The sequence below is a fragment of the Trachypithecus francoisi genome, unplaced genomic scaffold (genome assembly GCF_009764315.1).
Source record: "Trachypithecus francoisi isolate TF-2019V2 unplaced genomic scaffold, Tfra_2.0 Lachesis_group15, whole genome shotgun sequence".
NCBI lineage: Eukaryota > Metazoa > Chordata > Mammalia > Primates > Cercopithecidae > Trachypithecus > Trachypithecus francoisi.
In genome coordinates this window covers 63,763,215-63,787,597 of record NW_022681460.1, presented here as the reverse complement: position 1 = coordinate 63,787,597, position 24,383 = coordinate 63,763,215, and the positions used below count along the sequence as shown (strand labels likewise).

At 41.9% G+C, this 24,383-nt stretch overlaps 1 protein-coding gene across 5 annotated transcripts in view; it reads right to left on the bottom strand.

The window, feature by feature from the left end:
- The window catches only part of RMND1 (required for meiotic nuclear division 1 homolog), a 49,308-nt gene that overhangs the window by 24,758 nt on the left and 167 nt on the right, over window positions 1-24,383 (bottom strand). The window contains exons 1-5 of one of the 5 annotated variants that reach the window (XR_004442890.1): window positions 24,146-24,307; window positions 17,885-18,402; window positions 8,740-8,848; window positions 5,500-5,575; window positions 1,850-1,889 (exon numbers count right to left, since the gene is read on the bottom strand). Coding sequence is in view for 4 of the 5 variants with exons in the window: in XM_033235052.1 (XP_033090943.1) it covers window positions 1,850-1,889; window positions 5,500-5,575; window positions 8,740-8,848; window positions 17,885-18,388 (729 nt within the window). In the remaining variant the exon portion in view is untranslated. Of the gene's footprint in view, window positions 1-1,849; window positions 1,890-5,499; window positions 5,576-8,739; window positions 8,970-17,884; window positions 18,403-24,145; window positions 24,308-24,383 lie in introns of those variants that run through there. The other 4 variants (XM_033235052.1, XM_033235050.1, XM_033235053.1 and 1 more) reach the window with 4 other exon arrangements.

Here is a 24,383-nt window from a genome sequence, read left to right as displayed (position 1 = left end):
GAGTTTCACCATGTTAGCCAGGATGGCCTCGATCTCCTGACCTCATGATCCACCAGCCTCGGTCCCCCCCAAAGTGCTGGGATTACAGGCATGAGCCACCGCACCCAGCTCTAAAAACTTTTTGTAGAGATGGGATCTCACTATGTTGTTCAGACTGGTCTGGAACTCCTGAGCTTCAGTGATCCTCCCACCCCAGACTCCCAAAGTGGTAAGATTATAGGTGTGAACTACCACACCTGGCCCACACTATGATACTGCTAGCCTGCTCTCCAAAGTAGTTTTTTCAAATGTAGAATCTAAACATTTATGAAACTACTCTTAAGAAAATGAGGTTCGGCCGGGCGCGGTGGCTCAAGCCTGTAATCCCAGCACTTAGGGAGGCCGAGATGGGCGGATCACGAGGTCAGGAGATCCAGACCATCCTGGCTAACACGGTGAAACCTCGTCTCTACTAAAAGAATACAAAAAACTAGCCGGGCGAGGTAGCGGGCGCCTGTAGTCCCAGCTACTCGGGAGGCTGAGGCAGGAGAAGGGTGTAAACCCGGGAGACGGAGCTTGCAGTGAGCTGAGATCCGGCCACTGCACTCCAGCCTGGGCGGCAGAGCGAGACTCCGTCTCCAAAAAAAAAAAAAAAAAAAAAAAAAAAAGAAAATGAGGTTTATCAGCCTTTTATATCTTTGTAACTTCAAACAGCCAACTTGTATTTTCTTATATTTATTGGTCATTTATATTTTCTTTTCTCCAAGTTCTCTTCCCCACCCACTACTGTGTGTTTCCTTTTAGTAAAATTGGGATTGTATAAAGCATGTTTTTTAACCAGTTCTGAGATTATATTGGTTATATTTTGTAACCTTTTTTTTTTTGAGACAGAGTATCCCTTTGTCTCCCAGGCTGGAGTGCAATGGCCTGATCTTGGCTCACTGCACCCTCTGCCTCCTAGCGATTCTTGTGCCTCAGTTACCAGAGTAGCTGGGGATACAGGTGCGCACCACCACGCACAGCTAATTTTTGTATTTTTAGTAGACATGGGGTTCACCATGTTGGCCAGGCTGGTCTCGAACTCCTGGCCTCAAGATATCTGCCGGCCTTGGCCTCCCAAAGTGCTGGGATTATACATGTGAGCCACCGTGCCTGGCTATATAATCTGCTCTTTTAATGTAACTGTATTTTATGTATGGTAATCTCCAGAAATAGATTTTTTTTTACATGATTTCTAAGGGAATCTATGGTATAACTGTAGTATATGAATGTATTTAACAAACTATTATTGTGTATTTTGGTAAGTTCTAATTTTTGCCATTATAAATATTGCTTTGATGAACATTTTTGTACAAAAATCATCATGAATAGTTATGATTATTTCCTTTGGATAAATTTCTAGGTGTAAAATTGCTGGGTTAAATATAAAGGCTTTAATGTAGATTACCAATTTACCTCTAAAACGGTTGTATTAAACAAATCTTGATTTGGATATTGAAAAAATTATTTCCCATTAGTAAGTTCTAGACAACTTGACCTAAAAGAACCCTCAATGCAACCAGCTTCCAATTAACTGTGTATATATTTTGTATAGTACAACATGCAAAGTCTACAGTACTTCTTTCTGTGTGCAGTATAGTTAGGATGGTTCTGATTCTCCACAAACTAGTGCATGTCTAGAGAAAGGAAAACGCAGGAACTCTTAACCCAAAATACAATATATTTTGGAAGCTGAAACTGATAAGTATCATGTAATATAGAGCAAATAACTTGTGCATTATCTATTAATTTCTAATGTTTCAGTTTGTGCTCATTAGTTCATTCTCACAAAACTACATTTTTATACTTTCACATTTTTATTTACACTTACAGTTTTGTCTTTCACATTCCAAAACACAGCAGCTCCTTCCCTGATTTAAAAAAATAAAAGAACCAACTAAGATACAGGTAGAATACATTCTTTAGGGTCATATATAAAACCATGTAACTTCTAGAATATATACAGGATGCGATTTTTCAAAATATGATGTACTTACTAATTTGCTATTATGGTCCTTAGGTGAGCTTGCTACAATAAGAGCGAAAATAAAATTCTTGATAAAACCTGGCCTCCCCAGAATTTATGATTTCTCACATGGTTTGCCAAACAAATAGCCATTATTGTAATACTATATAACTTCATATATGTAGACTCTTTCATACCTGGTTCATTTCTGATCCACAGAAATCAGAACAAGGAAATTTTTTGAGACCTTGTTTTAGCTCTCATTAGGCAGATTCTACTAGGGCAAGGAATAAAGGACTATGCCTGTAATCGTTGTGGAATAAAGAGATGGTGGTTAATGTAAGCGTCAGATGGTTAAAGGCCTCTATGGAATAATGCTCCCCGTGCTCACAGTGCTTTGAACAGAACTACCATGACATCACAGGAGGCCCTCTGAATCGGATTATGGCTTTAACATTATTTAGGGTCTAAAACTACAAATGCACTTGTTTTGATTTCTGAAGTTTGACGTGTTGAAGCTGTTTCAGGTAGTAAATAAAAACAGGAGTTATGGCTCAGGGTCACTGCACTGGAGGAAGGAAAGGAGGAAATAAAAGGTAAAAATATTAACGGCCCCACGTTATTCTTTAAACATTTCTTAAGTATTTAGTATATGTGTGGGTCCGTGCTTAGTATTTTTTTTTTTTGAGACGGAGTCTCGCTCTGTCACCCAGACTGGAGTGCAGTGGCCGGATCTCGGCTCACTGCAAGCTCTGCCTCCCGGGTTTACGCCATTCTCCTGCTTCAGCCTCCTGAGTAGCTGGGACTACAGGTGCCCGCCACCTCGCCCGGCTAGTTTTTTTGTATTTTTTAGTAGAGATGGGGTTTCACCAGGTTAGTCTTGATCTAACAGGATGGTCTCGATCTCCTGACCTCGTGATCCGCCCGTCTCGGCCTCCCCAAGTGCTGGGATTACAGGCTTGAGCCACCGCGCCCGGCCGTCCGTGCTTAGTGTTTGTGACAGAAAGGTAAGTATGATTTCATTCCTATCCTCAACCTAGAAAAGACTGGGGCTGACACTTAGGCCACCAATTACAACAGTGTGTGATCAGTGCTACACAAGTACGCAGAGTATACCATGGGATGTACACCAGAGGGACCCCTTTGCTAAAGGACTAACAGAGGTAGCCAAATGAGAAAACAAGAGGAGACAACACAGCAGAGAGGACACACAGACTCAGAGAGGAGGTGGGAGGGAGCAGAGCAGCATCTCAGAATAAACAGCCAGCAGCTGCATGGCTGCAGATGTGGTCAAGTAGTGGGCAACCAGGTTGAAGAGGCAAGCAGGGGCCAATACAGAAGGGAACTTTATGTAGTGATCGAGAATTTGTTCATAGTCCATGGAAATTTAGGCAGGAGAATGTAATGGTCACAAATGGCCCCTGAAGAATGACCCTGCTTACAATAGACAAACAGACTAGTGGTGGGTGAGCAGGCAGGCAGGGAGACAATAAGTCAGCTGTTACAATAGGCAGGGATAAGGCCCTTTCTGAATACGGATTTGAAAGGTATTTCAAGCTACAGCCAAAGTATCAGTTCAGAGAATCCCTTCCAGGCAGAAGAGAGGTCTGGTGAATTGCGTATTCCTCCATCTAGAGGAATGCACTGCACTGTGCAATATGGTACTCAGAGGCCACATGTGGCTACTGAGCGCTTGAAACATGCCTGGTGCAAACTGAGATGTGCTGTAAGTGTAAGAGTAAAGTACACTGCAAAATTGAAAGATTTAGTATAAAGAGTGAAAAAATATCATTATTAATTACATGTTGAAATGATAATATTTTAGATATGCTGGGTTGAATAAAATACATTATGAAAATTAATTTCAAGAAACATTTGTGTTGTTCAAAATTAATTTTATCTTTTTAAAAATATTTAAAATGTGGTTACTGGAAAATGTATCATTACATATGAGGCTTGCATTATATTTCTTTTTCTTTTCTTTTTTTTTTAGGCAGAGTCTCACTCTGTCATCAGGCTGGAGTGCAATGGCACGATCTCAGCTCACCACAACCTCTGCCTCCTGAGTTCAAGTGATTCTCCTGCCTCAGTCTCCTGAGTAGCTGGGATTACAGGCACCCTCCACCATGCCCAGCTAATTTTTTGTATTTTTAGTAAAGACAGGGTTTCACCATGTTGGCCAGGCTGGTCTCAAACTCCTGACCCTGTGATCCGCCCGCCTCAGCCTCCCAAAGTGCTGGGATTATAGGCGTGAGCCACCGTGCCCAGCCGAGGCTGCATTATATTTCTACTGGACAGTGCTGATCTAGAGTCCCTCGGAAACCTAAATTCCTCACTCGGAACAACAGGGATGCTATTATTCTGCTTGAATTAAATGCTGGAATCTTGATTATCTCTAAAGATGGGGTCAACAGGAAGGTAGGCATTGAAAGGAAAAAAGAACTTCCACTTATAATCAACTATAAGGATTATGACCACAAAAACTTTACTCAATTTTGGATTCTTACAGATGTTCCATGTGTTTCTGTTCTGTCACGTATTAGTCTCATGACTATGGGTAATTCACTTAATGCCTATGACCCTCAGTTTCCTCAGGTACAAAATAGGAGTAACAGACCTTCATCGAGTGTGGTGAGGATAAATGAGATTATTTCACACGGTTCTATCATTATTATCATTCCCAGGCAGCTACTGTGGAATATTTACTATTGAATCAGCCTTTAGATAAAAGGAGTAAGTGTATATGTGAGTCTCCTAGTGTAAAACCTCTGGAGAGGTAAGCTAAAACTTTAAAGAGCTACCAAAGGGGAAGGGAGAAAAGAAAGAAAATGGCAAGAAGAGACAGCAGGGAGATAGCAGGAGTTTCCCTGGGGCAGGAGTCTGACAAGGGGCACTAAAGATGAATAGGAATTTGGCTGCTTTCCGGAAATTTAGTCCATGAAAATCCGTATGTACAAAGAAAGACACCCCGGAGAAGATCATTCACTTGTTTAAAAAATTATTTACTTTATAAGAGGGTTTACCAGAGAATTCCTAAAAGTGACAAACTCTCCTAGATTAAATAAGAATTAAGTGATAAATTTAAATCACAAATACAATTTGAACACATTTACTGTTAAGAAAGGTATGCCTGGTCGGGCGCGGTGGCTCAAGCCTGTAATCCCAGCACTTTGGGAGGCCGAGGCGGGCGGATCACAAGGTCAGGAGATCGAGACCATCCTGGCTAACATGGTGAAACCCCGTCTCTACTAAAAAGTACAAAAAACTAGCCGGGCGAGGTGGCGGGCGCCTGTAGTCCCAGCTACTCCGGAGGCTGAGGCAGGAGAATGGCGTGAACCCGGGAGGCGCAGCTTGCAGTGAGCTGAGATCCGGCCACTGCACTCCAGCTTGGGCGACAGAGCGAGACTCCGTCTCAAAAAAAAAAAAAAAAAAGAAAGGTATGCCTGCACCTTTAAAGACCACAATTACTTGACCCAAACCCATCATCACCTAACGGGGCTTCTTTCCTGTCTTACCTGAAGAAGAATATCGTGCCAGGATCACCTTCTTTTGCAGAATTTTCCACACCCATCACCAAAATATTTGCTGCATCTGTGATTTAAAATAAATGAACAAAAAAGCTATGTCAAGGTAACACAAGGTATAAGAGTCACCTATAAACACTCTAATAAAGTACTTAAGATCATTTCTTTATATACCATGGTGTGCTCTGTAACACAATCACCATCTTTCTACTAAGGCCTCTGAAAGGATTTAATATATAAAAATGCAACTATGACCACCAAAAAAATGATCAGCAATTACTTTTATAAAACATTCAACAACCTGTGATATTATTATTAGAGCTCATTCATGCCCATTTTGATTCAATAATCACTAGTCCAGATAATTATTAAAGTCTTAGGTTCAATATAACTGTCAAGAATTAGACTTCTTTCTATGAAATGAATTAAAAATAAAATTTGAAGTATTAATATATTCTCTTCCTTAAAATACTGTTTCATTAATAATGCAATTTTAATATTTGCAAACTACTCCTGCTGAATTTTAAAGTATAAAGAATAGGGCAATAGAAAATACACAGAAGTAAAGATACTGATCATTTCAAAACATATGTGATTTCAAGGTTAATCACTGCAGGGGCTACCACTGCAGCCACCTGCAACTATTAAAAAAAATTTGTTTTCTCTTTTTTGAGACAGGGTCTTGCTCTGTCTCCCAGGCTAAAGTGCAATGCCACGATCTCAGCTCAATGCAACCTCAACCTCCTGGACTCAAGGGACTCCCCCCACCTCAGCCTCCCAAGTAGCTTGGACTACAGGCATGCGCCACTGCACCCGGCTAAGTTTTTGTTCATGTTTTGTAGAGATGAGGTCTCACTATGTTGCCCAGGCTGGTCTTGAACTCCTGAGCTCAAGCCATCTTCCTGCCTTGGCCTCCCAAAGTGCATTACAGGCATGAGCCACGGGGCCTGGCCTGAGTATTGTTAAACATATGCTAATATACCAATATTCATCATACGAAGTTGCTTTACATATTAGTATATCGATATTTATCATACGCATATATTCCATAATATAAATTACAACCAATGTTAATCAATTAATAAATATACTCTTAATTTGCAAAAGGTTGTATGTCTTAATGAAATTAACATAAAATTAGGATCCTCAAAGCTTCAGAAATTTCTGGTAAAGGTTGGGTGATGGGTAATTCAGACAGAGGCCAAAATTATTATTATTATTATTATTTTGTAAATTGTTAATTACTACATCCTACATAGGACAGGGTTTGCCTATGCAGCCAAAAGCAAAATAAAATTGACTGAAACAACCCAGGGCAGTGAAGCCCCCAATTTTGTGAAGCACAGACCACACAGCTGGCAGCCTTCAGCGTCAGCCAACAATACCTCTAGGCAAATTTTCATCCCAAGGGGCTCTAGATATAGCTCTGTCTAAGTCAACTATGCCTGTTTTTGTCACCTAATCACAAACGGTCTGTTTGGATTATCACAATGATATTTCAACTATCTTCTATGGGATTGACTCTTAAGAATTTCCTCTGTTATAGGAAGACTTTCAACCTATTTTTGCTACTCTGAGGTAAATTAATAAATGTTCTGGGTATTGGGCTATCCTGAGTTTCACTGTAAAAGTTTATTCATCAAAATGTTCTAAGTAACTTATTTATTTTTGAGACAGAGTCTTACTCTGTCACTCAGGCTGGAGTGCAGTGGCATGATCTTGGCTCACTGCAACCTCCGCCTCCCAGGTTCAAGTGATTCTCCTGCCTCAGCCTCCTGAGTAGTTGGGATTACAGGCATGTACCACCATGCCCAGCTAATTTTTGTATTTTTAGTAGAGGTGGGGTTTCACCATGTTGGCCAGGCTGGTCTAAAACTCCTGACCTCAGGTGATCTGCCTGTCTCAGCCTCCCAGAGTGTAGGATTACAGGTATGAGCCATCACGCCTGGCCTATTTATTTATTTGTTTTTTGAGACAGAGTCTCACTCTGTCATCCAGGTTGGAGCACAGTGGCATGATCTCAGCTCACTGCAACCTCCACCTTCCAGGTTCAAGCAATTCTTGTGTCTCAGTCTCCGAGTAGCTGGGACTACAGGCTCATGCCACTGTACCTGGCTAATTTTTGTATTTTCAGTAGAGATGGGGTTTTGCCATGTTGGCCAGGCTGGTCTCGAACTCTTGACCTCAAGTGATCCACCCACTTCAGCCTCCTAAAGTGCTGGGATTACAGGCCTGAGCCACCACGCCTGGCCTAAATTATTTTTAGTTAATGTAAAGCAAGCCATTTCCCAAGAATCCTTCCTGATATCACCATAAAAATCCTCAATTAAGTTCATTTTAATTTTCTTCTTTTTCATTTTTGTCTTTTAACTAGTTGTTTTATTATTATTTGTACTTTTAGTAGAGACAGGCGTTTCTCCATGTTGGTCAGGTTGGTCTCGAACTCCCGACCTCAGGTGATCTGCCCACCTTGGCCTCCCAAAGTGCTGGGATTACAGGCGTGAGCGACTGCACCCAGCTAACTAATTGTTTTAAAGTATTAGATTGAGCTGGTAAATTTTTTTTAAAGGCTCTCCCCATGTCTATCAACTTCATGGTTCTTCTATAAGACTAAAATAACATGCTGGGTGCCGTGGCTCAAACCTGTAATCCCAGCACTTTGGGAGGCCAAGGTAGGAGGATCAGATGAGGTTGGGAGTTCGAGGCCAGCCTGACCAACATGGAGAAACCCCGTCTCTACTAAAAATACAAAAATTAGCCAGGTGTGGTAGCGCATACCTGTAATCCCAGCTACTCCGGAGCTGAGGCTGGAGAATCACTTGAACCCGGGAGGCGAAGTTGTAGTGAGCCGAGATTGCGCCATTGCACTCCAGCCTGGGCAATGAGAGCGAAACTCCGTCTCAAAAAACAAACAAAAAACATACACACAGACACACACAAACTAAAATAACTTCTTAATGTGCTAGAAATGAAGTAGTATGACCTCTGAGCACCTCAAGTAATAATGATCCTATAAATAATGCTTAATAAATCATACTGATTTTAATGAGAAGTTCTCTGTACATTTTCATTTCTTAACTTTGTCATCCGTATAAAGAAATTCAACACCCACTTTTATGATACAATCCTTTCAAAAGAAAATGAATTGCAAACAAATACATACTTAAGATAGTATCATAGGAAAATTATCCAATACATTTTAATATACTTGGCCCCAGGTTCAAGAAGTACCTCTAGGCAAGTTTGTTACTTCAACATATCCGTGGGCGGCCAGATCTTGAGAGAGATTTCCCAGATGATACTCATCTGCCGTTGCAAATGCTGTGCAGTGCATTAGGTCCTGTTCCAGGGAGATGAGCACAACATGGGTTACCAAGAGGCTGAAGCATCTGTGATGGCTGCGGAGCACCCTATGGGACTCCATTCTGCAAAGCTAGAACTCCAGAGTTTTCTTCAAACATCTCCAAGGGCGATACAAGGGATGGGATGAAGATGAAGAGAACCAAGTTACTGGGAGACAAATTTCAGTTCAATCTTCAAAAGAACTTGATCCCTCCCACCAGGCAAAAAGTTGGAATAGGTTATTGTGAAAGGCAAGCCACTCTCAACTGGTAGTGTCTCAAGCACAGATTGAATACAAAATAGAGATGATTAAGGCATCACATGGGTGACTGGATGGAATGATAGTTAAGTCTCTCCAACCCTGAGTTTCCATGACTCTTTTTCAAAGCAATGTTGGTATTTGAGGTCATTTCCTAATTTGTAACTACTCTTGTACAGCAGATTCCTTTAAATCGCCAAAGGAATTACAGTATTTTTACACTAGTTAACATTAAACAAAAAGGTCTGTACATCTGAGCACGTGTCTTGGTTTGGTTAGTACTTTGGTTCATGCCTCATCTTGCCTGTGTACACGTGAGGAAAGATGGTAAGAACTATGGCTCAATGCTGTGTTTTTTCAAATTGTAGGTCACAACACATTAGTGAGTTCTGATATCAGTTTGGTTGGCCCCAAACAGCTTTTTAATAAAACTAAATAGAAAAATATTACAGCACATTATTCATAGGAAATGCTATTTTATGAAGTTTTCTGTCACTTATATGTATGTATCTACTCCAGGTCGCTATGTATGTAAAATGTTAAATATATTTCTATGAGATGTGGTCAATAAAGTTTGAAAGCTATTGGCATAAGAGTTAACATTTTAGGCACAGAAGTTGGTTACAATTTTAAAAGAATATCAGAATAACAATAATGCTTACTTTATGGGGTTGTTGTAAAGTTTAAGTAAGCTAATAAGCATAAACTGCTCAGCACTGCGGCTAACACAAGTGTTCAACGGTTGTTAGATTCTAGTTGGCCAAAAGAAGTTTATGAGTCACTAAATCAACATTTATTCTTAGGACTTACTCATCTCAGCTCCCCAATTCTTTTCCGTTCTGTATATTCCTAGTATGAAATTCTAGAGAAGTATATATTAATTCATTCCTTCCTCCCACCTACATCCCACAACCCCTGGCTCTTTCTCATGAAATGACCTGACCTCATTTGCTCTTCCTCAATCTGTTCCACAGCTCTGATGTGTGGTTTAAAGGTAAAACAATAACAGAGAACCTGAGGATCCATGCAAACTGAAAAATCCAAAATCAATAAAGTATCTACTCATAAGCAAAATGAGACAAATTCAATTAGAAAAAATAAAAGACAAGGTGAAATTACTGGGGAATGTCGGGATAAATGGATGTAGTACCCTCATTATAAGCAGAAAACTGCTAATTCCTTCCAAATTAGCTAATTCCCATAGTCACATATGAAAGTAGCAACACGGGGATATACAAATAAAAATGTATCAGGAGTTACCAGAGTATAGGGAACAGGCATATGCTTAAGGTTTAGACCTGTGAGCACTAGTTCTTTTTAAGGCTCCATGGAGTTAAAAAGAGCTGATGTGCTATGTCTGTAGAGCTGAAGCTAGCTGAAAGAAAGGAATCCTAGCAAGGGGCATCAGGCGAGACATGGGGCAGGTTCCACACTCTGCAAGACCTGACAAATTCACTCAAGCTTGCTAGGTGAAATCACAGTATGTTAGGTTGGATGTCAGAATTACTTCTGTGATGGCTAGAGCTCATGTGCTTAGTTTGGGCTGAAGTGGGAAGAGCAAGAGGCAGAAAAAGGAAATAAGAAGGTCATAAGGTAGTCCACTGAAGGATCTTCCTGTAGCTGTACTGAAAATGGTAGAGGCTGTCTCTTTTGCTAGAATCAGAGTTGTAAACTGGCAGCTTGGAGAACCATCCAACTCAAGAGCTGACCTACATCACGTTTCTAAAATTCGAATTGACTTGTCAACAATAAACTGAGAGATTTCACACAAAATCCAGATTTCCATCATCTTCTGACCGAGTGGAAGATCTGGCAGTAATGGACTAGGATACAGCAGGGGGCCCCAGGGTCTCCAGCCCACACCGTCCCTGCCTCTCCATGTTGTCTCACGTCTCCTTCTCCATCATGTGTTATTGGCCAAGCCCATCTGCTCTAAGAATGTGTACTACTTTTTTTTTTTCCCAAAAAATATTCTTGGCCAGGCGCAACGACTCACGTCTGTAATCCCAGAACTTTGGCAGGCTGAGGCGGGTGGATCACTTGAGGTCAGGAGTTCGAGACCAGCCTGGTCAACATGGTGAAACCCTGGCTCTATTAAAAATACAAAAATCCAGCCGGGTGTGGTGGCTGGCACCTGTAATCCCAGCTACTCAGGAGGCTGAGACAGGAGAATCCCTTGAATCCAGGAGGCAGAGGTTGCAGTGAGCCAAAATTGCGCCACTGCACTCCAGCCTGGGTGACACAGCAAGATTCCGTCTCAAACAAAAACAAAAACAAAACTTTATGTTCCTTTATTGGAGCAAGATTCCAGATTGATATACAGTGATGTATTTACTAGAGACCTGTGCAGAAATTACATACTGTGTAGATAAGTTGTTATACTTTGCCTATTGATGGAATACTTCCATTTATCAAGTTTTATACATCAAAACGCTTTGACTTTCACCAGGCTCTCCATTAATTCACCTTTGAAAGGGTGGCATTTAATTTCAGCTACTATATTTTACAGCATAAAAAGGTTATGCATTAGAGTGCTTCTCTGCAAAATGGCATGTTGCAGACAGAGCCGAGTCCATTATCCCACCCGGATTTACATAGTCACATTTGAGAGCTTTACACCAGAGAGCCAGGACAAAGTTACTCCTAACCAACACAGACTTCTTACGCTCAGAGTCTATCTTCTTGGCCATATTTTATAGTGCCAATGAAGATGTGCCAGCAAGCATCCCGTATACAGCTTGGCATTAGAGTACAAGGTCTGTTTGATGGTGGTGGCAGGCACTACTATTTTACTCTATTTTTTTTTTTATTATTTATTATTTTTTGAGACGGAGTCTTCCTCTGTCGCCCAGGCGGGAGTGCCAGTGGTGCAATCTTAGCTCACTGCAACCTCCACCTCCTGGATTCAAGCGATTACCCCACCTCAGCCTCCCAAGTAGCTGGGATTGCAGGCATGCACCACCACACCTGGCTAATTTTGTATTTTTAGTAGAGATGGGGTTACGCCATGTTGGCCAGGCTGGTCTCAAACTCCTCACCTCTGGTGATCTGCCCACCCCGGCCTCCCAAAGTGCTGGGATTACAGGCGTGAGCCACCATGCCCAGCCAGGCACTATTATTTTAAATCAAGGTAAAAGGCTAGTTTTAAAAACTGCCACTTGGAGATAAAAATAAAGGGCACAATATATTCAGAACTGAGTTTTGGGCAATCTGGTATCCCAAATTATGTGAATATTCAGACACTAACAGCAAATTGAGAACGTGTACTATTTTCAACTCTCAAGGACGGGACAAGGCAAGTCAATCACTATTTTTATGAGAAAATATATTCTAAGCTCTAAATAGATTATGAATAAATCTTTAAACACAATCTGTTTTCACTTAGCCATCCTAAGCATCTTTGTCGTAGGTTTTCCAGACTGTCAACCGTCCTCTTTCCTTCTCTCGGGATCTCCCATTTAGTTTGGCTGAAAGTTCTATCCATCCAATGTCACTCAGCTTATATGGTTTGCCACACTACTTTCTGTATTCTCCTTAAACTTCTTAGCTCTTGAGTCTTAGTTGTGTGCTTCTTCTATTAATAGATGAATCTGACGTTTTAGATATTTTGTTTTGGTTTTATTTTCTTTGTTTTTTTTTTTTAATTTTCGCCTATTTGGTAAAAGGAAAGAACCATAGAATGTCTTGTCTGCTTTTTTTCTTCTTTATTAAAGATGTTATTGTTTTCTGAGCAGCTTTCATTTTTATACATCTTTCTCTGTATTTTTATAGTGAATCCTTATTAAGCATTAGCTACATATACATATAAAGCATATTTTGGATTTCAGGACGGGGATCTACAACTTGCTCTTAAATAAATGTGTCAAACCAACCTATAATACTTATAAGATTTAGGGCTTCTCTATTCCAAAATGTTTTTAAAAACCCAAAAGACAAAAACCCAAAACGACAGTATTTTAGTATGTTTTGTTTTTCTGGTCACAGAAGACACGTTCCAGCAGATGGGGCTAGAAATCTACATATGATTCTTGTTTTAGAAGCATCACATGCTCTGATCAGAACATTTTTTAAACAATTGTACTTGCATTTACTCTGTATTACTGAAGAAAATTGGTGTATTACAATGCTGCTTCTATAGTGATTTGGTCTTTGTCCTTGGTTCCCAGTACAGACTCCTAAAACCCCTGTAATTTTCTAAGTGACAGAGGCATTTTTGGTTGTAGTATTTGCTCACACAGAGCTTCTAAATCCCTTGGAATTTCATGAGTGATGGGAACGTCTTTTGTTTTAATGAGGTGACTCCCAGTGTTCTGGAGAGCTTCAGGATGGGCCGTGGTTACCAGAAAGACCAAACTGATTAGAAGCTTAGAACTTTCAACCCCACCCTTAACCTCTAGTGAATGGAGAGGGGCTGGAGATTGAGTTAATCATCAATCACGGTTTACACAATGAAACCTCCATAAAAACACCCGAACAATGGGGTCTGCATTGATCTCCTGCGTTGAGAACTCCTGCGTTGATCAATGCATCCATGTGCCGGGAAGGTGGCACAGCCCAATTCCACAAGGAATAGAAGCTCCTGAGTTCCAGGCCCTTCTAAACTTCACCCTGTGCACCTCTACATCTGGCTGTTATTTTGTATACTCTATAAAAAACCAGTAAATGTAAATAAAGTGATTTCCTGAGTTCTGTGGGTCATTCTGGCAAATCATCAAACCTGAAGAGGGGGTGGTGGTCATAGCTGGTTGGTCAGAAGCACAGGTGTCAACCGGGAGGGCAGTCTTGTGGGGCCGAGCTTAATTAACTGGGGTCTGCACTAACTCTGGCTAGTGCTGGAATTGAACTGAATTGCAGGACACCTTGTTAGTGTCTGGAGAATGGGAGAACTGGCTGGGAGGAGGAGGAAAAGGCTCCCATATATTTGATGTCAGAAGTACTGTGAGTAGATAGATCATACTAAGGAAAAATGCCTTTTCTCCTGCAATGTACATTGGAGATGAAAGCTATAAAAACACAGATACATTTTATGTTACCAGTATTATGCTTTAAAGTTTTTTGACTACAATCTATAAGAAATCATTATACATAGTACATATACACATCTATGCTCACACACCAATAATTGCCACAATAGCTTCACAAACCAGTATTTACCTTTATCATGAGCAATGTATTCTGTTATTTTCTATTTCATTTTTCAAAAAACATGGTTAACAATCCACTAGTGATTTCGTAACACACTGTGCTATCAGCCTGAAAACATTCTCCCTGGTATCAGGCTCCACGCCACTCAGACCTGCCATTCCCATCCTCTGGTGCTCTCTTCAAAGACTGGACATTAATAAGAAGCGCTGCTATTATTGTTTTCTCATTTGTTTAGTGGGTCTTTAGTTACTAATACAGAGCTTCTAAAGTCCTTGGAATTTCACGAGTGATGGGAACATCTTTTGTTTTAATGAGGTGACTGTTTAGTGGGACTCCCTCTGTCGCCTAGGTTGGATGGAGTGAGGTGCAGTCATGACTCACTGTAGCCTGGAACCCCCAGGCTCAAGCGAACCTCCCACCTCAGCCTCTTGAGTAGCTAGGACTACAGGTGCGCACCACCAAGCCCGGCTAATTTTTTTTTAAGTCTTTTAGAAATGGAAGTCTTGCCACATTGCCAGGCTGGTCTTGACCTCCTGGCCTCAAGTGGTCTTCCTGCATCAGCCTCCCAAAACACTGGAATTATAGGCATAAGCCACAGGATCCACTATTGCTTTTAGGAATTGTAAGCCAAAGGGATGTGGGTTGAGTATCTCAGATTATGATCTCTGAAAATGAGACCAGGTAAAGATTTAATTCGAACAGAGAGGGTGACTAAAACCATTCAGCCAACTCCAGATGCATGTTGTTCTGCAGAGCTGAAAAGATGAGCTCAGTGCAACTATGGGAACAAAACAAATTCCACATGCTTTTGACACAAAGCAGAGGCTTTCCCTTGTCTCAGTCAAGAGTGGTATAAAGGGTTTACCACTTTGATGGTATAAAGGATACAAAGGGTTTACTACTTTGATGGTATAAAGTGGTATAAAGGGTTTACCACTATGATGGCCATATGAAAATGGAGTGGCCCTCAATTTGTGGCAGATGAAAGTCAGGCTTTGGCCGGGCGCAGTGGCTCACGTCTGTAATCCCAGCACTTTTGGAGGCCGAGGCAGGCGGATCACAAGGTCAGGAGATCGAGACCATCCTGGCAAACACGGTGAAACCGTCTCTACTAAAAATACAAAAAAAAAAAAAAAAAAATTAGCCGGGCGTGGTGGCGGGCGCCTATAGTCCCAGCTACTCAGGAGGCTGAGGCAGGAGAATGGCGTGAACCAGGGAGGCGGAGCTTATAGTGAGCTGAGATCGCGCCACTGCACTCCAGCCTGGAGGACAGAGCAAGACTCCGTCTCAAAAAAAAAAAAAAAAAAAAAAAGAAAGTCAGGCTTTGGTCCTGGGGACATATTACCTAGTCATGCCAAGACTGCTTTCTCTATGAAAAATAAAATCTTCAAAAAATGGTGTTCCAAAATTATATTATCTCAGATCACTTTAGAAACATATGATTTTCTTCTTTTTTCTGAGACAGAGCCTCACTCGGTCACCCAGGCTGGAATGCAGTGGCGTGATCTTGGCTCACTGCAACCTCCGTGTCCTGGATTCAAGAGATCCTCCTGCCTCAGCCTCCCAAGCAGCTGGGATTACAAGTGTGCACCACCACCATGCCTGGCTAATTTTTGTATTTTTGTAGAGACAGGGTTTCACCATGTTGGCCAGGCTGGTCTCAAACTCCTGACCTCAAGTAATCCACCTGCCTTGGTCTCCCAAAACGTTGGGATTACAGGTGTAAGCCACCATCCGGCCAGAAACATCTGATTTTCTATTATATTCCTGTGCTTTCAGAAAGACAGCATATGGCTTGTTTTTGCCAAACTCCAATTGAAGTCATTGTCTATCATGTTACACAATGTCTCCTATAACAGAATCCATGAAATAACTCCTTCATTTCAGTGCTGGAAAAAGTTATTTCTCTGAAGATATTTTTATGTTTTTACTCTGCCCTCTCCCACAATAAAAAACAACAAACAGTAAATCCCAGGAGGATTTCCTCTTTTAATTACCGGGCTTCTCAAAACAAAATGTTCAACTAAATTATTCATTTCAGGTACTTCATAACATTTCTCTGTTCATGTCAACTATTTGTTCTAATATGCGAAAGTATTTATTATCTCATTTGAAACTATGTTGAATGTCGAAAATCTACTTCAAATTCTTTCCTGGAAGGAAGTAGAAAAAAAAAAACCTAAAGAAAAATAAGATATGGTATTTAGGAAAATTGCTTGCAAGTCTAAGGATGGCCCAAAGAAATAGCCTAGGGACATCTCTGACTGTATCAGCTTCTTCCTAAGAAACCCGACGCACTGTGCTGCTAGATGTTACAAATGAACAGAATTGAGCTTTCTCTTTTTTGGATCTGCCATGAATTCAGGTTTTTACACTTAATGTCATCTTGGACACTTAAATACTGAATTTCCCAGGTTACCCCAAAGCTCGAGCTAAAGGAAAGGTGGAGCAGTAGCTGCACAACACTCCGTCCTTCACATCCTGGGTTCAGAGAAAGCACACAAGAATTGAAAGCATTCAGGCCGGGCGCGGTGGCTCAAGCCTGTAATCCCAGCACTTTGGGAGGCCGAGACGGGTGGATCACGAGGTCAGGAGATCGAGACCATCTCTGGCTAACACGGTGAAACCCCGTCTCTACTAAAAAAAAATAAAATAAAATAAAAAGAATTGAAAGCATTCCAGAATCCAACACAAGAACCATTCATTAATTCTTAGCTTCCGAATCAGAGGATGAGTAAAGGTATGTATGTATACCTTTCCAAGGGGTGTCAGCTACACAGTAATAAAAACATGGCCCAAATTAAACAGGCTCAGGGGCTACTTTTCAGAATCAAGACTCGCAGACAGACATTCTAACCTGTTTTATGATAGATGTAGAAGTCTTCATCAAGTTTAAAGTGTCTTTAATGTTGATGACTACCGGCATTAAAGATCCTCTTGCCTCTTTTCAATCCTTTCCAATGTAATAAACATGTAAGTACAACATATAGTTCTAGGTATTATGCGACACACAAAGGTTTCTAAGGGCTTGATCTTGACCCTTAACTTGTTATTGAAGAAGAAATGCAAATTGTAGCAGAAAAATTCCCAGAAACTCCTTAAGGATGAAAAAAAAAAATACCCCCTTAAACCTTAAGAGAATAAAAAAGCAAGGCCCTCCTCCCCTGCTGCTTTTGGAGGCTACCTTACTGTGTCATTTCACCAACCCATGCAACTGCCACAGCTAATAAAGGCTTATCTGTCTGCAGTTACATTTTTTTTTAATTTGATGAAGAATTTCTAGTTTGTTTTTTTAACGGTTTTTTTTAAAAATTTTTTTTACAGTCCCATTCTTAGACTGGACTTAATATTGGTCCTCTTCTTCAATTTCCTTAGACCAATAACCAAATCTTTTATAAACTATATTTTCATGTTTTATTGCCTGTATTTTGTTTTTATATGTATCATTAATTGTTAAAAATTAAGATGTTGAATCCCTTTGGATATTTATTAGGCTTCAAAGATCTCGATGAGGAAGTCTGAGTGACTGCCAGTTCTCTTACGCTGGTGGTAAGGCTGGGGTGCAGTGCACACTGGTTTAGCATGAGCAACGATCACTAAGCACAAGAGCCACGGCCACCCCTACTTTACCTCATTCACAGACAAAACTGGAAGGTTGGTCCTGGATGGCTGTCTGGTCCTGGATGCTTTTAGTGGTCTCTTGATCTGTGGGAAGTCTTGTTTTGGAACAAATGTTTCCGTTGATATAGACGAGAAATGCCTCTTTAATATTTTTATAAACCATTTAGAACCCAATAGATGTGGTTTGTGGGTCACTTTCCTGTGAGTACCAAAGGATTTCATGGTTGGAAGGTGTGCCTTTTCATCTTGGCAACGAGCAGCATTTAATGGCGAGAGCAGGCTTGTATTGGACTTTTTTTGGTTCATTTCCAGGATCTGAGACTTATTCAAACCACCAGCTGTTTTATCAGGAAGGAACAAATCCAAGTTTTCACATACTGTCAGTGTGCTGCATGTTGTATTTTCAAATTCCTTAAGTGGTTTTAACATTAGATGACTGATTCTTCGGCACTGATGTGCTTTTGATAATATATGATGAGATCCGGCCACGGCTCTGAGGAGTGTGGCTGGCATTACCACGTCCCAAGCTAAAAGAAAAGGAATTCAAAGTTCAAGTTTTAAAATTAACGCTTAAAACATATATAATATTTCCCTAGGTAATGGGCATATTTCTGTAAAAAAATTTGTAAAACAGATACATCCTAATTCTAGCAAAAGAACAAGGTTAAAAAAGTAAGTACAGTGTTTCTGCCACTTTGCCTTTATCAACATTTGGCATTCTTCCCTGGAAGATTACAGGATTATAAAGCTACTGACATAACAAGAACCTTAAAAAAAAATAGCGATGGGACCACTTCATTTACTTCATTAGCATATCAAGTATATAAAAATCTGTACTGGCCAGGCACTGTAGCTCACACTTGTAATCCCAGCACACTGGGAGACTGAGGCAGGTGGATTGCTTGAGTCCAAGAGTTCCAGACCAGCTGGGGCAACATGACAAAACATCATCTCTACAAAAATGACAAAAATTTAAAAATTAGCTGGGTGTGATGGCAGCTCATGCCTGTAGTCCCAGCTACTCACAGGCTGAGGTGGGAGGATCACTTGAGCCCAGGAGACTGAGGCTGCAGTGAGTCATGATTGTACCACTGCACTCCAGCCTTTTTTCTGCCTCAGGAAAAAAAAAAAAAAAGAATCAGGAAAGGCTCCCAGAAAGATCTAAGCTGATTCTAGAAGGGGAAGGTGCTTTTCAGCTTGGGGCTGGGCATGGGAGTGCACGAGGCTTGTCAGATACACACATGAACATTCCAGACAAGGGAAACAGAATTTCCCCCTTATTTACAGTACGAAATGTGTGATTTTAAAGTTAGCCTACAGGAGGCCACACACAGTGGTTCATGCCTGTAATCCCAGCACTCTGAGAGGCTAAAAGGGTGGAGGGGAAATCACTTGAGGCCAGAAGTTCAAAACCAGCCTGGCCAACATGGCGAAAACCCATCTCTACTAAAAATACAAAAAAAAATTAGCCAGGCATAGTGGTGCATGCCTTTAATCCCAGCTACTCAGGTGGCTGAGATATAGAATCGCTCGAACCAGGGAGGCAGAGGTTGCAGCGAGCCAGGATCGCCCCACTGCGCTCTAGCCTGGGCAACAGAATGAGACTCTGTCTCAAAAAAAAAAAAAAAAAAAAGTTAGACCATAGTAATCAATAATTCTTTTTCTAAAAATAACATGTTAGGTGCTAGAGATATATGAATCAATGATGTCAGAATTCAAAGTCTAGCAGAGGAAAATGAATGAGATGCACAAATTGCTCTAGTCCAGAGAAAGGAGCATGTGAAGAGTGTGGCATTGTCACAGAGGTGACATTTGAACCGAGTCTTGAAAGGGCAGAAGGATCAGCAAGTCAAACATCTCAGGCATGGAGTCCTATTTATCTCCTATCTGAGGGGAGGTAGGAGTGAGCTGCAGAAGGTAAGGACTGAAAAAGAGCTGGTGACCAGATCACCAAAGGATCTATAAAGTCATCCCAAAGAGTTTCTACAGGTGGGGAGAAAGCTGAGCTTCTAATTCTGAGAGTCACATAGTCAAATGTATGTTCCTGAAACAACTTTTTGGTGATGATGTGCAGGAGCAAACGAGACTCTAACATCACTCTGAGCACTTTCTACGTGCCAAGTGCTCGGCCTCACCTCATAATGATCCCATTTCACTGATTAGGAAACTGAGGTTTAAAGAGGCTAAGTGCTCACCATTAAGAAGCTACAGAGATGTAATTAACATAAAACCCAGGCTTTCCCAATTCCAAAGTCAACACTCTTACCCACTACCTTTTATTTATTTATTACCTCTCTCCAGGATAAGGACAAAGATGATTCACGGTGATATTCAGGAGGTAGAACCTGCTGCTTTCAAAATCCCTTCAAAAGCTGGTATTCTGTGCTTCATTCTAGTCCAACTGGCTACTGCAGTTCACCTTTGATTAGTACTATTCCATGCCAGCTGAACTACTTAATTTTGAAGAACCTAACTACAAAATATTTTAGAAATGTGTCCACAGTCCTAGATTCTTTCATTATCTTTGAGGAAATTCTTTTTTTTTTTTTTTTTTTTGAGATGGGAGTCTCGCTCTGTCACTCAGGCTGGAGTGCAGTGGTGCCACCTCAGCTCACCGCAACCTCCACCTCCCAGGTTCATGTGATTCTCCTGCCTCAGCCTCCTGAGTAGCTGGGATTACAGGTGTGCGCCACCAAGCCCAGCTAGTTTTTGTATTTTATATCGATATATATATAGATATATATATAGATATACATATATATATTTAGCAGAGAAGGGGTTTCACTATGTTGGCCAGGCTGGTCTCCAACTCCTGACCTCAAATGATCCGCCTGCCTTGGACTCCCAAAGTGCTGGGATTACAAGCATGAGCCACTGCACCTGGCCTCTTTGAATAAATTATTTACCTCAAAACTCTATTGACTACCTTAATATGGAGGCTACATGAAGCACTATTACAATGAACGTAAAAGTTACAGGTAATATTATTGTTGCAGTAATTTTCAATGGTTTGTATATCCATACTGATCAGTGGTGGGGATGATTCTTCCAAAACCCTGGCCCTGAGTTCCCTAATCTCCCTTCCTGAATGGTCCTGTTTTTCACTTTTCCTCAGCCACTCATGCCCATGGTCATTATCCTGTAACCTGTAAAGCAGCCACTAGACAACCCACATTGCTATTGAGCCCTTGAATTCTGGTTAGTATAAATTGAGCCTTAATTTTTTTTTGTTTTTTTTTTTTTTTGAGACGGAGTCTAGCTCTGTCGCCCAGGCTGGAGTGCAGTGGCGCGATCTCGGCCCACTGCAAGCTCCGCCTCCCGGGTTCACGCCATTCTCCTGCCTCAGCCTCCCGAGTAGCTGGGACTACAGGCGCCCGCCACCTCGCCCGGCTAGTTTTTTGTATTTTTTTGTAGAGACGGGGTTTCACCGTGTAGACCAGGATGGTCTCGATCTCCTGACCTCGTGATCCACCCGTCTCAGCCTCCCAAAGTGCTGGGATTACAGGCTTGAGCCACCGCGCCCGGCCGAGCCTTAATTTTTTAATAAGTAAAATATCTCAGTTCTTCTATCAATTATTTGTTGAAATAATATGTCTGGGTATATTTACCTAAATAAAATGCATTATTCAAATAAATTTTAGCTATTCTTTTTTCTTTTTTGATACAAAGTTTCGCTCTTGTTGCCCAGGTTGGAGTGCAATGGCACGATCTTGGCTCACTGCAACCTCTGCCTCCCCCGTTCAAGTGATTCTCCTGCCTCAGCCTCCCAAGTAGCTGGGATTACAGGCGCCTGCCACCATGCCTAGTTAATTTTTTGTATTTTTAGTAGAGACGGGGTTTCATCATGTTGGCCAGGCTGGTCTTGAAATCCTGATCTCAGGTGATCCACCTGCCTTGGCCTCCCAAAGTGTTGGGATCACAGGCGTGAGCCACCGGACCCATCCCATTTTTATCACTGCACCTTCTAGAAAGCCTAAGATTACATTTGTGCCTTACATTGTTTTTCTATCAGACAGGGCCCTACTGTCATTATCAATACATCGGACCTCCTCACCTCAATTTCATCCATTCTACTCTCTAAGCACCACCTCCTATCTTTGCATCTCACTCCTTCTATTACCCAATTCCAACAATTCTTCAACACCAACAGGACCCGTGAGTCAATGATCCAACCACCTTTTCGCGGTCTCTCACTCCCCATGACTTCACTTCCTCCATATCCAGTTTACACTCCATGGTCTACCATTCTAATCTCTCTCTTATACCCCTGGAATCCCTTGCATCCCTTTCTTCCCAGTCTTTCCCATTCACGAGCAGTAATTAGTATCTTTGTAACTGCTAAGCCAAAAACGTGGAGTCCACCTTGACTCTTTATTCTCCATATCCAACTTGTCAGTAAATCCCAAGGGCCTTCTAGGGACCACTGCCCATAATCAGTAATACTACTACCTGATCCAAATTGCTATCTTTCCCATGAATTATTATAATAGCTTTAACCAGTTTCCCTGATTCTGTTTTGGGCCCCCTACAATTTCTTCTCAACACAAGCAACCAAAGTGATCCTTTGAAGTCAAATCTTAGCGCAAAATGTGGCTATGGCTGCACGGTTCACTTAATAAAAGCTAAAGCCCTCCGACCAGGCATAGTGGCTCACGCCTGTAATCCCAGCACGTTGGGAGGGATCACTTGAGGTCTGGAGTTCCAGACCAGCCTGGCCAACACGGTGAAACCCTGTGTCTACTAAAAATACTAAAATTAGCCGGGAACGGCGGCATGGGTCTATAATCCTAGCTACTCGAGAGGCTGAGGCAGGAGCATCATCGCCTGAACTCGGGAGGCGGAGGTTGCAGTGAGCCGAGATCGCGCCACTGCACTAAAGCCTGGGCAACAGTGCGAGATTCCGTCTCAAAAAAAAAAAAGTCAAAGCCCTCAAAATGGCCTGCATGGCACTACATTCTCTGGCCCTTTATCAGCACTCTGACAGCTCTCTTCTTTGCTTATTTTGCTCCTCATTCTAGCCTCTGGATCTTTGCATTTGCTGTTCCTTAGGCTCTTCTCCCAGGGATCTGAAAGGCTCACACCCTCACCTCCTCCAGAGATTTGCTAAAATGTCTTCTACCCAGTGAAGCCTTCCCCAACCACTACATTAAAAACACACAATCAGCACCCGTTCTCTATCTTCCTCCACTCTGCATTTCTCCATTGTGTAACATCACTTACACACCTTTAATTTTTAGTTTATTAATTCATACTGCAAAACAACTCAGTTCTTACCATGTGCCAGGCATTTTCCCTAGTTGCTGACAATACAGTTGAAAATAAAATAGGCCGGGCGCGGTGGCTCAAGCCTGTAATCCCAGTACTTTGGGAGGCTGAGGCGGGCGGATCACGAGGTCAGGAGATCGAGACCATCCTGGCTAACACGGTGAAACCCCGTCTCTACTAAAAAAATACAAAAAACTAGCCGGGCGAGGTGGCGGGCGCCTGTAGTCCCAGCTACTCGGGAGACTGAGGCAGGAGAATGGCGTGAACCCGGGAGGCGGAGCTTGCAGTGAGCTGAGATCCGGCCACTGCACTCCAGCCCGGGCGACAGAGCGAGACTCCGTCTCAAAAAAAAAAATAAATAAAATAAAATAAAATAAAATAGACAAATATCCTATCTTTTGAATCTTTTGAACCTTACATTGGGAGTGACAGGCAAAAATGAGGTAAATCAGTAAAATACGTGAGACAGAACGCTAAAGGAAAAAAAAAGGAAAGGGCTGATTTTTGTGTCTTCCCTCCAGAATGGAAACTCCTTGAGGATACAGATTTGTGTGTTTTTTCCTACTGTATCTCCTGACACTAGCGCCAGTACATAGTAGGCATTCGATCGAATTTTTAAAATGAAATACTAGGCAGTTACTCAGTTCCTGGGCACATTTCAACTTTTAGACAATAACACCAATTAAGAAAATCGGTTACAGCTAGGCTACGATTCAAGAGACAACTGTCACTCATCTTTGGGAGCAGGCCGTTCAATTCCTCAAACTCAAAATTATTTTATCGATTTCTACAGTTACCGCGGTGCACTGGCTCAAAAAAAGGGTTCATTAATTGACTGAGTGCTTTTTACTCCCAGCTAAGTCGACCAAAGATCACGGTAAGAGGCAGAGCGTCACAGTCGCACCAGCGTAACCTGTGACTGTACACGTTCCGGGCGGCCAGGAGCCAGGGCGCAGACCTCCGAGCCGGACCACCCAAGCAGCTAAGGAAAGGCAGTACACTAACCTCTCGGCCGGAAGAGAAGAAGGAAGCGCCAGGGACGCACGCTTCCTCGGCAGGACTGCAGGGAAAAAGCCGCAGCACCAGCCTCTCACTACAGCAACCACTCCATCTCCTGGAAGGGCGCTCCCTCCCACCCCCCGATACTGCGCAGGCGCACTGAACTCTGGTCCCACTTAGCGGGAGCAACTCTGACCACGTGACTGTCTGACCACGTGAGCCGCGTCGCCGCGACCTCTTCCGC